A 15910-nucleotide genomic window follows, 5' to 3' on the forward strand; every position below is an offset into this window, starting at 1 on the left:
AAGAGAGAGAGGGGTTTGGAAAAGAGGGCGGCTCAAGTGTTTGTTTGCAAGAGGATGAAAAAGACAGGAGAGGAAACGAGAGACATCGAGGCGAAAATAAAGGAGGGGGCAGGAAGTGGCCGTCAACAGCCTCTCGTCAAATCAGTGTTCAAAACAAAGCAAACTGGACATATGGAGAAAGGAAAGGGGAAATGAGACTCTGGTGATTTAAAAAAAAGATATACACTCAACAAAAATATAAACGCAACACTTTTGTTTTTGCTCCCATTTGTCATGAGATGGACTCAAAGATCTAAAATTCATTCCAGATACACAATATTACCATTTCTCTCAAACATTGTTCATAAATCTGTCTAAATGTGTGATAGTGAGCACTTTTGCTTTGCTGAGACAATCCATCCCACCTCACAGGTGTGCCACATCAAGATGCTCATCAGACACCATGATTAGTGCATAGGTGTACCTTAGACTGTCCACAATAAAAGGCCACCCTGAAATGTGCAGTTTTTGCTTTATTGAGGGTCTGGGGACTCAGAACCAGTCAGTATCTGGTGTGACCACCATTTGCCTCATGCAGTGCAACACATCTTCTTCGCATAGAGTTTATCAGATTGTCAATTGTGGCCTGTGGAATGTTGGTCCACTCCTCTTCAATGGCTGTGCGAAGTTGCTGGATATTAGTGGGAACTGGTACGCGCTGTCGTATACGCCGGTCAAGCACATCCCAAACATGCTCAATGGGTGACATGTCCGGTGAGTATGCTGGCCATGCAAGAACTGGGACATTTTCAGCTTCCAAGAATTGTGTACAGATCCTTGCAACATGGGGCCGTGCATTATCTTGCTGAAACATGAGGTGATGTTCATGGATGTATGGCACAACAATGGGCCTCAGGATCTCATCACGGTATCTCTGTGCATTCAAAATGCCATCAATAAAATGCACCTGTGTTCTTCGTCCATAACAGATGCCTGCCCATACCATAACCCCACCACCACCATGGGCCACTCGATCCACAACATTGACATCAGCAAAGCGCTCACCCACACGACGCCACACACGCTGTCTGCCATCTGCCCTGAACAATGTAAACCGAGATTCATCCGTGAAGAGAACACCTCTCCAACGTGCCAGACGCCATCGAATGTGAGCATTTGCCCACTCAAGTCTGTTACGGCGACGATCTGGAGTCAGGTTAAGACCCCGATGAGGACGACGAGCATGCAGTTGAGCTTCCCTGAGACGGTTTCTGACAGTTTGTGCAGAAATTCTTTGGTTATGCAAACCAATTGTTTCAGCAGCTGTCTGAGTAGCTGGTCTCAGACGATCTTGGAGGTGAACCTGCTGGATGTGGAGGTCCTGGGCTGGTGTGGTTACACGTGGTCTGCGGTTGTGAGGCCGGTTGGATGTACTGCCATATTCTCTGAAACGCCTTTGGAGACGGCTTATGGTGGAGAAATGAACATTCAATGCCCGAGCAACAGATCTGGTTGACATTCCCGCTGTCAGCATGCCAATTGCACGCTCCCTCAATGCTTGCGCCATCTGTGGCATTTTGCTGTGAGACAAAACTGCACATTTCAGAGTGGCCTTTTATTGTGGGCAGTATAAGGTACACCTGTGCACTAATCATGGTGTCTGATGAGCATCTTGATGTGGCACACCTGTGAGGTGGGATGGATTGTCTCAGCAAAGCAAAAGTGCTCACTATCACACATTTAGACAGATTTATGAACAATGTTTGAGAGAAATGGTAATATTGTGTATCTGGAATGAATTTTAGATCTTTGAGTCCATCTCATGACAAATGGGAGCAAAAACAAAAGTGTTGCGTTTATATTTTTGTTGAGTATATATAAAAGATATAATTAAAAAGAAAGCTGTTGGACCAAACTCTTTTTGGGGGAAACAGGGGGCAGGAAAGGTCAAGTTTGTGAAGTTTCAGTGGGATGTTTAACAGTGAATGAGTGAATGGGAAAGCCAAGCTGAGTCCAGCTCTGTGCTCTCACAATGAAGAGGAGCAGCCGAGGCTTTCTGATTGAGTGGAGCTGGCAGGCCGGGGGAGCCTCCCTCGAACTGCTGTCAGCTGAGAGCGCGGCGAGGCCAATCACTGACACAACAAAGCTGCATAAGTGCCACTTCCCCAGCAGGGGGCGCCTTAGCCTCTTGCCCTGCGTCACGCTGCGTGCCCCCCCAGAGGAAAGATTTATATTTTTAAACAACCCCTCTGCCTTCAGGTGACGGGATAACAACCATGCCAAGAGTCCACGTAACGAATGGTGGCCTGCAGGCCTCGGTGCGATGCTCTAAAGATACTTTAATTGAGATGAAACAAGATGAGGGCGCTAGACTCCCCGTCACGTGGAATTATGCTGAGTGTTTTTTGATCTGGTGCACAGGAGCAAGAAGCTAGGCGCAGTTTTATTTTGAGTAATAATGCTCATTATACGTTTTCACAGGTTCCCCAGTACAACAAGAGCCTCCAGTACATTTCAAGCAATAAAAATGACTGCCAACAGCAAAAAGAGGTAATGAAGACACTATCAGTTTCATGTGAAGCTGAGAACAAACCACGAACTCTCCGCCTGTATCGATTAGCACACGCAATACCATGTGCTATCAGTGTCAAGATCAACTATAAAGAGAGAGAGAAATCAGAACCCCACTGCCAAGTCTCATTCCTCTAAACTCTGTTCCTTTAGTCCAGAGGACAATCTGACAGCCAGCCTTCAAAAGACAAACCCATAAAGTATTTATGTGTGTGCCTGAGGTCCAGTGAGCTCAGACAGCCACTGAAGAATTCATTAAAGGAGGTGAAAGAATTGTTAAGTGTATCAAATTTAAACCGAGGCCAAACAAGAAAAGGCTCAGTCTGAACCACTGAAGGAGAGAAAATCAAAACTGTCTTTAGTGATGACACTATAAATACAGAAACAACATGTTCCGCACACAAAAGACAACAGGACGGGATTTCATCACTTCGGCAGTCGGGATTTTCAGCTTCGGGTTGTGTTTGGAGAAAAAAGATGAGGGGGGGTTAAATTGTTTATGTGCTGCAATATTTCAACATTTGAAGATGGGAGTCGGGATAATTATCTTACCTGTTTCCAGAATTCGTCGATGAAGCAGTCCGGGGTGGAGGAAGGCCTCGTCTTTACATGAGCGGATCTGTGTTCCCACGAGTTCAGAGTTGGTGGCGAGTATTCTGGCGCTCTCCTCGTTCAGATTCACCCCGGCCATGGAGGCAACATCGTTGATGTCATCATCATCCCTGCAGTGACAGAGACTAGAGATGAGTAACATTTTGGTGATGATGCCTTTTTCCAAATCTACAATCTGCAATACATGAATTCACTTATGTTGGTGTAACCAAACGTTTGTGAGAATCATGCACCTCATCAAGTGTTCTGCATTTACTCTCGATGTTTGTGATGGGACAAGGACAAGTCTGACCGGCTGAAGTTTAGACTGCAACAGGTCGAACTGATTGGAAATAGAGCACAGCTTGGATGAATTGTTCTATTATGTCTTTGTTTTATGAGACATTTGCTGTATGGAAAGCAGGCAAAAAGTGAACTGTATCCAATTCAAGCAACCAATGGAGAATGTGCAGGGAGTGGAGGAGAACTGAAGTTAAAGACCAGCAGGACTGCTGCGTTCTGGAAAAGCTGCCGGGGTCAGAAGAAGCAAGGTAAGCAGGAGACAACCTGCAAAGAGCCTGGTAGAGCCGCCTGGTTAGATCAAGGTCGACCTCCTGTGCTGTGAAAAATAGTCTCAGACTATTGAAATACAATATACTTCTAAATCAAATTCTCTCAGATTTCAGCTGAATGATATTCAAAAAAAGAGAATAAACGTTAATGGATGTGTTGTGTAAATGTATTCAGTTATTTATTGGTGGTTAGGATTTAGTGATACCTTCCTCGAATAGATTATTTAAAGTAATATTTTATCAGGGGAAAATGATACACTGCATTGTGGCACTTTGATGATCTTTGTCTGGCTATGTTTTCTGATTTTAAAACAAGAGTGCATGGAAAAGGACCACAAGGACAGTGAGGTGAATATGTGAAGTTCATGCTCTTGTCGCAGCATTCAACCCATACTGGTTGTTTCTTCAATGAGGTTATCATTGAATGTTGACTTCTCCTATGTTAGTATTCAGTTTTCAGTACAAAGAAACACCCTTACCTATCTATACAGTACACAGTACACATTAGTCCTTCCTGGATAACATTAAGCATCCGTTTTGTTATGGAGTGCTTTGCTTGGGTCGTAATGGCACAACATTCCCATTCGAGGGTCTTTATGTGGCGGTGGAGAGATGATGGGTGTTTGGCAGAGCTGAGTAAGGATGCTCCTGAGGATTGGCACAGAGCAGTGATGAATCTGGATATAACAAACTCCATTTGTACACCACTTCTCCCTTTTTTTTTTCGAATGTAATGCTATTGCATGTTAGCAGAAACATGGGTCATGACATTTTACATGCAGTAGGGTCCCTTCATCCTTCAGACGCTGTACTTTCTTTGTGAGTTGACACCAAGAAAAAAATCTGCTAGAATTATTGTACTTGGCAAGTAATGATTCCGATTCTGGGCTGAATTAGCTGAACGCTGACGTGATGTGCTTACAGGACTAGCCAGGAGAATTTTCTGAGTGGCTTTGATGGAGGGAACAAAGAACCACAGAACACACACAGAGTGGCCTCTCGCCACTCACTGGCTCACCTCCACAGTCATTTACGTTCATGCTGCCGATGTTGGTTGCGACAGAGCTTGTGCGTGTGTTACTGTGCTTTTTGTGTATGCATGTGGGCACACACCGACAGCAAACTCCACCCCGCAGAGGCCTTCCTGCTCCTTGGTGCGGCCACAGAGAGTCGATATGAAACTTGACACCACGGCAGGAGGTTGACAAAGACGATTAGAGCAACTCCCCGAACCTCACACACCTCTACGTTCTCTCCTTCTCCTCCAGCGCTCGGTCTAATTATGCCTCCACAGAGGGAATCTACACAACAACACAAGCATGGATACATAAGATTATACCCTGTGCTGCACCTCAGGCTGTGCACCTTTCTTCATCACGTCCTCTTGGATAACTTAACCTGTCCTGAAGAGAAACATGCCCGAGGCCATGTTCACTCAGGTCAAGAGGAAACACTGTATTTTCACAGCTACAAACTAAGAGTGTAGTCACGTACACGTACCATGCAGCCAGATGACCTCATCTACCTGAAACACTGTATTGATAACAATCTCTGTAACGGAGCAAACACAATCACCACAGAATACAACAGTTGTGTTTTTTTAAGAGGCCAGAAGTTCAGGACTTGGAGGTAAATCACAGTCCTGTTCTACATCATTTTCATTCTCACGAGTTAAGCCATGGTGACAACAACTGCAGCACAGTGTGGTCAAACGCTCACTTACATAATCTCCCAGAAACATGATGATATCCCGATGAAAATGAAAGAATGTAATCTCTGTTCTACCTGCTAAAGAAGAGTTGTTCTTTTTGCTCTTTAAGACGGAGCTACTCTTTTACTTATTAAACTTATTAGCATTACCATTCAAAGAGAAGCAAGGCACTGGGAAAATAACACGGACAAAGTTTGACTTTTGCTGCATAATGTACACAAGTACAAGACAGTTCAACTGAATCAACAACAAGTGTATTTCCTTCATAAAAAAAAGTAATGTGGCCTCTTAACGATAAATGAGCTTGTAAAGTGCTTTTCTAGTCTTCTAACTGCTCAAAGCACGTTTACACCGCAGGTCACACCTACACATTCACACACTGATGGCTGAGGCTGCGATGTAAAGGAAACATAAGAAGCAACGAATCCCATTCACACACATTCATACGCTGCTTACAAAGCAGCTGGAATCATTTGGGATTACGTCTTTGCCCAAGGACCGGAGAGGGGGATCGAACCCCAAACCTTCCAGTTAAGAGCCGCCCGACTCCACCAACTCAGCTGCTCCCTCGTGATCTGCTCACAGTGACATGTATATACAGAGAAATATTATATGAGCATCAAAAGGCAAACTCAGTAAAAACCAAGATATCCACTAACATGATCGATATGAGAGGAGAGGTGGAGTTCATCTGTTATTCAGCTTTATCACGGAAATCACAGCAAGTGTTTCTTTATTTTCAACAGTCAAACTTTACAGTAAAAACTACAGAATCTATTGGGTAACCAACAACAGTGCATGAATTATACTGCATAAAGGGGAGAGGAAGCTACACGGGAAGCAGCTGTAAAGCTTCATGTGACATCCCCCAGTATGACAGACGAGTGGTCATATCATGATTCATGACTATAATACGAATGCTTCTTTATCTTGGATGGTCTGATGTCTGCCTACTTGAGACCACCAGGGCTCAATTCAAATGAGAATCTGAAGACAGGTCTGACATTAAAAGGAGGGAATGAGATATGAAATGCAAAACATTCCCGACTACACCTCTGCACTAATAAAGCAGAGATGTAATTAGCTTCCACAGAAGCTAAAGAGCAGCCTCTCAGTTATTGGTTTGGGTTGGCTCGAGGACATGGAGCCGGCGGTCACATGAATACATATGCATGTCGTTTCCATATCAAGCTTGTGTCTCAGAGAGGGCATGCCATAGGTGGAGAGAGGATTGCTTTGCCATTTAGAGGTTTGTGTGTGTGTGTGTGTGTGTGTGTGTGTGTGTGTGTGTGTGTGTGTGTGTGCATGTGTGCGTGTGTGCATGGGGAGGGGGTTGCATCCAGATCTTGTGCATCCCCCTCCACCGATAAAGGTCTCTGTGGCCAGACGGGGGGGCTCGTTTGATCCCTGTGAATAACAGCCCGGCCATGTACTGTCGGCTTGTTGCATCCAAACTGAGAGACTGGACCCACTGGAGAAGTATTCTTTCTTGTGGCTTCACTGGGCAGCTCCTGGATCTGTGATCATGACTCATATGAATGACAGCACAAAGACAGTTTTGGCATAAGAGTGGCAAATAAATCCTGCAACAAACCAGATGCTGCTGGATGCTTATTAATTCAATATAACACCCACACTCTGGCTGTAATTATTCAAAAAACCCTGGCAAGGTGGAACACTGATGGTGCACCCAAGAAGGTGCCAGTATAGCTCGGTTTGATGTGGCTGTCAACAAAAAGATAGTCTAACAATGAGTTGCCTAATTTTTTCCCTAAATCTGAATATATCCTAATTGTTTTTTTAAGAACATTTTGAGTCATATTTATTTTTAAAACATGTTTTCATTGAAATAGTAATTTTACAGAGCAGCGAAGGATGTAATCATAAAGTTAGAATGAGCTCACTTTGCTCATCAGTGAGCACTTTTCTTTCTTCATTTGCTTGTGCGTCTGTCAGTGTATCTCTGAAGCAACTATACAGGAGTGTTTGTGTGTTTATGTGGACAGATATGTGTCCAGCACGTAGGACAGGGTTGGATTTTAGGGAGTGAGGCTGAGCTCTGAGGTTGGCAGAGGGCTGAGGGCCTCGGCTGGCTCGCCTGTGATTACAGCGGATGTTGAGTGTTTACAGAGAGAGAGCTGAGGAGGGGAAGAGGGGAGCACAGAGACAGCTGCTTTCACTCTCTACTGTAAACTAAACACAAACACACACACACACACACACACACACACACACACACACACACACACACACACACCACGCAACAACACAAGCACTTACACAGAAGGCTGTAGCTGCATTGGAAAGCCCTACAAGCCCTGCAGTATGCACGTGTGTGTTTGTGCTACAGCTGGCCTGCTGGGACCAGAGGCTCAGAGTGACAGCCATACACACATCAGTCCCCCAAATACAGCCAATACGGTGCAGCGTGGAGGATGGATGCTGACTGACCAGGCTGGCTGTATTTACTCAGGTTAAGCTTGTTGTTGGTTTGAAAGCACTCAGACTTATCTCAATACATTTGACTCGACTAAACTACGTCATTACAATTCTTTCTTCTTAGTGCTGAAGATCGTATGACCTTGTTTGTAAATCAACTTGTAGAGCAAACGTATCTACATCATTTCACTGTTCCCTGTGACCACACTTGTTCACATGTTAAGTCATGACATCAGTGCTGCAGGTTTCTGGACCTTGCCTGCAGAATCGCTTTGATTCAACTGGCTGGTTTTAACTTGATTATTTCTCCTGGTAAGAACTCTTTGGTAAACACGGAATGAGACTCAGGTTTCAGGGAAAACTGTTGTTCAGGGACCAAGCATCATTTACCTCGATAAACACACAAGTAAGAGCAGACCTGGATAGGAGGGAAATATGCTACAAAATATCCGTGGCATGCTTCTTTTCGTGACAGTGCTGCTGGGCGTTATCGGGCTTACGTGAACCATTTGGTTTATGTGTGTGGTGGGCCACTGTGATCACCGCAGGGGGAAAAAGGTCGTCAGTAACAAGCGAGCCTGACAGCTTAATTACCAACGCAGCTAAAGATTTATTGGTTTATCAATCAGAGCCTCGGGCACTGCGTTTCCCCTCAGGAGACGGGAGCCATTACCATGAACCCATTGGCTCATGTGACCCAGACTCTTCTTCCACCCGCCGCGGTCACACCAGGGCAATCCTAACCCCTGTCAAAGTCAATACACACATGCACAAATCTGACACATGCATAAACAACACTCGCAGATTTGGAGGATATACACACATGTTCATGTGCACCCGAGCAGGGACACAAACAAACACGAGTACTCTGGAGATATACATGCAAAACACAGTCGCACACACTTCCACGTATATGCAGCGCACACGCTGACAAACACAAATACACAAGGACTCACACAGACATGGACCACAAAGGCCAGCGTGTGGGCGATGAACCTTTTATGTTTGAGACAAAAGCCCAGCTGAAGCAGAGAAAAGACCAGAGAGAACAGAGAGCTGAGCTGCGGGCTAAATACCGTATGTTTGACTTAACCGAAAGGTATTTTCAGAACCGCATCCAGAAATTCCAACCATCTGGACACAATTACCTTATTTCTAAATTAAGGTTTAGCTCGTTTGTAACACTGACAATGGGTTGTGACATTGACACAAGGAGGGCGATGTTGAGGGTGATCTATTGGGTGGAAGTGTGTTTCTATGGTCTGGGCAAAGAGAGAAAAGACCACCGATCAACCAGCCGGGCAGGCAGGCAGGCAGGCAGGCAGGCAGTCAGGTGGCCATGCAGCCAACTGGGATGAACACTCATAGCCTTCGCTGAGAGTGTAGCCTGTAGTCATGCAGAGGCAGCTTAGTGAAATGCTGCCCCCATGTGACTGCTGCCAGGAACAGCAGGCAGGAACTCCAGTGGGGTCTTCTGACGAGATGTACCTGAAAGTGCCTCCTCCGGGGTCGTTGAGCTTGTTTTTCTGATTCCCAGAGATCTGAACAGCTAAGCCCACGGGACTTTTGCCTGCTTGTATGATGGCTCCTTTCCCCAATGTGCCTGTTAAAGAAAGAGGGGGGAGAAGAAAAAAAACAAAGAAGAAAACACTTTAAAAAAACAGGAAGGAATCATGTTATCATTGAAGTGTCCCTTTCTATCTGCGTCAAATATCCTCCTGTCTGACGACTACCTTCAACTGTGTCTGTCATCCTCGCAGGGGAGATGGAGGGGGGTGGGGGAGCGGTACTGTCGCTCTCCCCAGGTTGGTGCGGAGAGCGTTGCTCTGTCAATATCACTGCGCTTCACCGGCTCTCCTTACACTCCTAAACCGCATCCTGCTCCGAGACACGTTTTCCAGAGAGGCACAAGGACTGCCAGAGTGAATTTAAACTTGATTTTAACAGGCATGTTCCTAGCCAAGAGGCACAGAAAAGTATTTTTAGAACTATCCCCGCATTCCAATTTATGGGCATAAAACAACCTACAGATCTTTCACTGCAGGCGATCTTGGGGAAGGGGGCAGATCAAATTTGTATGCACCTCAGATTGCACACACTCACATACACAGTCATACACGCGCGGTAGCAAAAACAGGTACAAACACATACACACATTACACACATCACCTGAGAGAACACAGCTCTCATAGGGAAGCGTTACGCCCGGTTGGTGTTGGGGCGATATTTGTGGGCTTCTGTGGGAAGAGTGTTTGTGAATCAGTGTGAGTAAGCAGCAGTGCAAATGTTTGAGAAGGCTTTATAACCAGACAGGGGGAAAAAAAAAACACCTGTTTTCTCTGTGGCTGCTGCCTGTTTACACATCTGACAGCCTACTGAGACAACACGAAGAGTTTCACTAATGGCTATCTTTGTTTAACCTATTTCCCTGGCTTTTTATTTAACCAGGGGGTCAGGCTGAGTTTGAAAATCTTAAAACATCTTGGCCAAGCATGAGCCGTTAAATGGAGGGGGAGTGTGTGAAATTGCAGTCCAGACAGAGAAGAAACGTGTGTGTCAGAGAACTTCATCAAAGATGCAGCTAAAATCCACCAGAAGTCTCTTTGTTGCTGTCGTCTTTAACCAACTCTTTAGACGCTTGTTCTGAAGTCCTTCAATGAAGATCCCGATGACTTCATCTAGAGACACAAGTTTGATGGAAACAAGCGGCAGATGTCTTACCTTGTGCTCTGACAGACTGTGTGATCACCACAGGCATCCGGACCTGGCCCCCAACAGTGCCGGCTGTCTTTAGACCCTGAGGAATAAAAAAGGTAGATATATGTTATTTACAGTGGCATTGTAAATAAATAAAACAAGCGAGAGGGGAATTTAAAAAGTACTGAAGTGCATGCTTGCTAAACCTTTTCTCAACTTTACCCCATCCCCTTGGAGAAATAGTTTGGGGGTAAAATCTTTGTTCGCTCCCCTTTCAGACTAACTTTGTTGCGAGAAATGATCTGTGTAAAAACACGCCAAGAGCCACTGACATACTTGTGTACTGAAAGCTATTCCACTGTAACGCATTAGAAAGGTCTGCAGTCGGAATGCAGGAAGAATACAAAACAGATAGAAAGATGATAGATGTAAAGAGATCAGCTTAAATGCACAAGCAGGATGGAGTCTGTCACTGTACATGACCTACATTTGCTTGTATTTTCAGACAGAGAAAGGAAATAAGAAGTCAAGAAGACAGTGAAAAAGTAGTTTAGAAGAAGGAAAAGCAGTAGTGGTAAAAGAACAAGGAGTGGGGGGTGGGGGGGGGGGGGCGGTGCTGGGCTATTAGAGTCACTTCCTTCCTTGGTAGCAGCCACGGGCTCGGCCTTGGGCTCAGCCATCCATTCCTACCAGTTTGCTTCTTGCTGCATATTTTTTAGCCTTGTTTTCCATTCCCTGACACATGCTATATTACTGTTCAAGCTACTGAAAAAAAAGACACAGGCCATTTTTCCCAGAGATCCACTGCAGGGGTCTGTAAGAGTGGGAGGGAAGGGGAAATAAAAAATACATTCAGCACAGGCAGAGATAGCTAGCACCTCTGGCCAGGCGGCGACACAGTTAAGAGGGGGGAAAGGCAGAAAGTAGAAAGTTTGGGAGTCAGAGGGGAAAAGGGAAGACGTCTAAACTCAGTGTTGGTACGTCACATAAAAACCCAACTTTCTACTTTTAAACACCAATTATCAAAGTGGAATTAAATGTCTGATGGTGTGAAAAGCACTTCGAAAACAAAAAGCTCATTTGAAATAATTACTAACATTTGTCACATGCTAGGTACTGTTATTGCATGCTTCTTCCAAAAGGCTCTTAAAACTCATTAGCAGCTACTTCCAGTACCAATGGTAAGAGGACTTGAGCTTGTAAAGCTTTCCTGGTCTTCTGACTACTCAAACCGACACATCCACGCACTGATGGTAGAGGCTGAACCATCAGCTGTAACCAATCCCATTAATACACATTCACACTACGCCAAGGAAGCAGCGGGAGATAGTCAGGGTCAAGTGTTTTACCCAAGGACACATCGGACATGTGGCTGCAGGAGATGGGGAAAGAACCTGACGAGGACTCTACCAACTACCAACCACAGCCGCCCCGAGTACAGTGTTAGCTCTAGCATCAAGCTAATCATGTTCTGTAAAGCTTTTATATACTTAAAAGCTTTAAGTGACACACTGTTTAAGAAGACACACAGTATGTTTCCAATGACCTGTCGTTACATCATCTTCGACGTGTGTGAGTGAAGGCCACACTCATCTGAACAAGGCAACACGTTAGCACACATTAAGTACACACAAACACACACACACACACACACACACACACACACACACACACACACACACACACGGTTAGCCATGGGTAATGATCAATGGCTGCAAACATGATTAATAGGTCATAGCTATTTATAGTTGATTTGTCGGCCTGTTATATTGATTCAATAATGAAACAGGATTTAGAAATATAAAGATGACTATTACCTTTAATGGTTCATAATGTTATGTTTGAGTCAACACACACACATGCGTATTCAAACACATTCCTTGAGTAAAGAATACACTCATATGTAGTGATATGGCCTAGTTTCTTATTCAGCCCATTCACCTTCTACCGTTTGCCCTGAGGGTCTTAAAGGGCCAGCAAGTTTCAAGTGGTGCAATAAAAAGAAAAAAAACAATAAAAACATTACACTTCACCAGTTTATGACATTTTATATCCTCAAAGTGTTCAAAAAGAGAAGCGTTACAGTCGGATGTCATGTATTAAAAACAATTAAAACGACATACAGAACCACGCCATTCACCATTTATCCATCTTATAAAAAGGACGTTTTGTAAATAAGCTAAATTATAACTAAACGTAATCATACAGGGAACTTAAAGTACATAAGTCCACATCGACAGACTTAATATGACAATCACTTAGAAAGGAACGTATGAGATATCCTATGAAGACTTTTCCATACCACTGGAAGAAAAGCTCCTCATATGCTGTGGCAAGAGCAGACTCTCTTAGCCTAATTCAACTAGCTGTCTGGTTTCAGACTGTTTCTGTGCCAGGGGCGATCACTTACTAATGTTTTGTGTGATAGCTTATGTTGGTGTTTATACGCATGTGTGTATGCGTGTGTATGTGGACCTGCATAAGAGAAAGAGAGGGAGAGAGAGAGAGAGAGAGAGAGAGATAGTGAGAGAGACCAGAGGCATGTTCTGGACATAGACTGCGGCCGCCACATTGCTTTAAAATTGACCCGGGGCTGACCTAGTTACCTCACTTCACCCTTCAACAGTTAACGGGTAGAGGGAGAGCGTGAGGGAGGGAGATGAGAGAGTGATGCGGGGGTAGATACAGTGAGAAGAACTGTCGGGAAGAGATGGAGAGTGTAGAGAGGGGGAAAGGGAGGAAGAGAGAAAGCAAGTGAGAGTGAGAGAAAAAAAAAGAGAAAAAGGAGAAGGAAGACGGAGGGAGAGTGAGAGAAAGACGGAAGGAGAAACATTTTAAAAGGAAAGAGAAAAAAAAAAAGAAAGAGTGAACCTCTTGGCTCTCCCAAACCTCTGCCTGGACCGCTGAGAGTCTGACCTCATTGACCCGTCCTGACACACACACAGTAAACCCACACACAGTTTACACACACGCACACACCATACTGCTGTGTTTGGAGATGGCTGTCAGTGTCCAGTGCTGGACCCTGCAGGTTACCTGTCTGTACCAACAGTATGCTGGACTCGTGCTCTTGTCGAGGGGAACGGGGGACTAAAAAGACGTTAACCTGGACAAGCTTTCTCTCACTGTTAAAGGATGTCGCAACAATTCTGATTACTACTTTGGTGAAGATTTGTTGTTCTGCTCGGTTATAAAGTATGCACAGACTGGTATAAAAACCACACCACCTCTTCTCAGGCGGTGTGCCTTGAAACAGAAATGCTGCAGGTCCCCTTATTTGTACAGGCTACATTTCAACCCTTTTTAATAGTTTATATGTTTTGTTAATTGCATAGAGGTTTTCTATCCTTATTCCTGCATGTGCACGGGTTATGGACATTTTCATGGTACAGGCCTGATTTTTAAATTGTGCGGGTTTCATTTTGATCAATGAAGGGGTTTCTTTAAATCTCAGTTCAAGTGAATATATTGTGTGCATAGACTTCAGTGATAACGTCTGTATGCACAGAGTCAAGCTCAGTGTCTGTGCTGCTGAAGCAGGAGTTCTCTTTACTTCTGCTCTATTATATTATACTATATTATATTATTAATTTGGTGCTTTTAGAGATAAATCTGCCTCGATAACATAGAAGACTGCTCTGATACTTTCATACGTTGACTATCTAAAGCTCAAAGTGTAGTAGGTGACTCAGACTTAGTAACTTTTGCTTGTTAGGCAGCCGACGCTCTGGCAGCGAAGCGTGGCACAAGGCAAGAAGGGCTGGATTAAGTCTCTGTTGTTGTACATGTTTGTTTTGAGCAGAGTATTACTCGAGCCAATCAGTGTGAGCTTTCCCTTTCAAAGTCAGGACAGACTGCAGACAGGTGCATCACTTTTTACATGGCTTATTTCAGCCTTCAGTCTTTGACAGATGCATGTGTGGAGGAGTTTCACAGAAATATTATATGCATATGTGTTGTGACTCACATGTATCAAAATATTCTCCATACACACACACACACACACACACACACACACACACACACACACACACACACACACACACACACACACACACACACACACACACACACACACACACACACACACACACACACACACACACACACACACACACACACACACACACACACACACACGCCTACAACCCTGTAGGTCTGACTCAATCACCTCCATTTCCCTATTGAATGTAGCAATATTGAGGGTCAATATTTGGCTCATCCATCACCTGAAATCTCAAGCTTGAACTCTTTCCATCCTCAAACACACTTTTCTTACAGATGAACTGTGAGCAAAACAAAAGTGACGACTGTACCAGCACTGGCCTCCGTTACAGCTGCTCTGCTCAATACATACCACGGCAGCTGCATGTCCAAGCGTCCCGCCGGGCAGTGCGCTGGCACCCGTAGTAGTGCTGACGCTGTTGGGGTGCCGTATGCGGACAGCTGGCCCAGCCACGATGGCAGGAGGGGTGCTGCCGGGCGCTGGTTTGACTCCCTGCTGCGGGGGCTGGGTCAGGGTCTGCTGACTATTCAGCAAAGACAGCCTGAGGGCCGGGAGGCTCTTCTGTTTATGGGCAGAGAGAGGCCAGAGTTTAGAGTTAGAGAGGAAAACAAACATGCAAGAGGAAAAAAGCATAAACATCTGCAGACACAAACACTACTGTTGTAATTTGCTGATTTAGCAAAGTGTTATCAAATACAAGCAGATACATGGACATGAGGGGATACCTGTTTTTTTTTTTCATACACTATTCTGGATTGTTTTACATATTGTTTAAAAAAAACAACTGGGGAACAATTGGATTATATTTCAGGAGCACAACCCTGCAGTATATTTAGTATTGTATATTAAATACATGAAAATAGCCATTAGGCATTTCTGATAACACAGTGTCAGAGCCGAGCTGAGGAGCTGACGCTCTTCCATACAGATTATTTCAGGCAGATTTTTGACACAAGCGACCAAACATTGCATGACAACATGTGTTTGTGGCCGGGTTGGGCGGTCGGGCCTTGATGTGACGCTCATCACGGTTGGCTGGAGGAAGCTGCTGGCTACTGGCAGGGACTGCTGGGGGGGGCCACTGTCACACACAGTCAGAAGTCAGGCCAGGGGCGTGTGTGTGTGTGTGTGTGTGATGGGCGCGTCAGGCCTTAGTAAAGGAGTTTAGTTTAGGGAAGTATAAAGTATGGTCAGCCTAAGGAGCCAAGTTCAGGATTGAAGAAGGGTCGGTTGAAGAGTCGATTAGGAAACAATTTTATCTTTGAGGTCAATGAACCTGTATAGGCCTGGTGAGGTGTGGGGCTTTTTGGGCGACCTTGGATGTAAATGGCTTAAGAAAGAAGC

At 44.8% G+C, this 15910-nt stretch overlaps 1 protein-coding gene across 5 annotated transcripts in view; it reads right to left on the reverse strand.

Moving 5' to 3' along the window:
• Positions 1-15910, reverse strand: part of LOC306821188 (transcription initiation factor TFIID subunit 4) — an 86000-nt gene that overhangs the window by 52842 nt on the left and 17248 nt on the right. For all 5 annotated transcript variants that reach the window (XR_013778753.1, XR_013778754.1, XM_079339461.1 and 2 more), the window contains 4 exons: positions 14918-15127; positions 10585-10660; positions 9352-9466; positions 3103-3272 (listed from right to left, as the gene is read on the reverse strand). Coding sequence is in view for 3 of the 5 variants with exons in the window: in XM_079339461.1 (XP_079195587.1) it covers positions 3103-3272; positions 9352-9466; positions 10585-10660; positions 14918-15127 (571 nt within the window). In the remaining 2 variants the exon portion in view is untranslated. The remainder of the gene's footprint in view (positions 1-3102; positions 3273-9351; positions 9467-10584; positions 10661-14917; positions 15128-15910) is intronic.

The sequence above is a fragment of the Symphodus melops genome, assembly GCF_947650265.1.
Source record: "Symphodus melops genome assembly, chromosome: 3".
Lineage (NCBI taxonomy): Eukaryota > Metazoa > Chordata > Actinopteri > Labriformes > Labridae > Symphodus > Symphodus melops.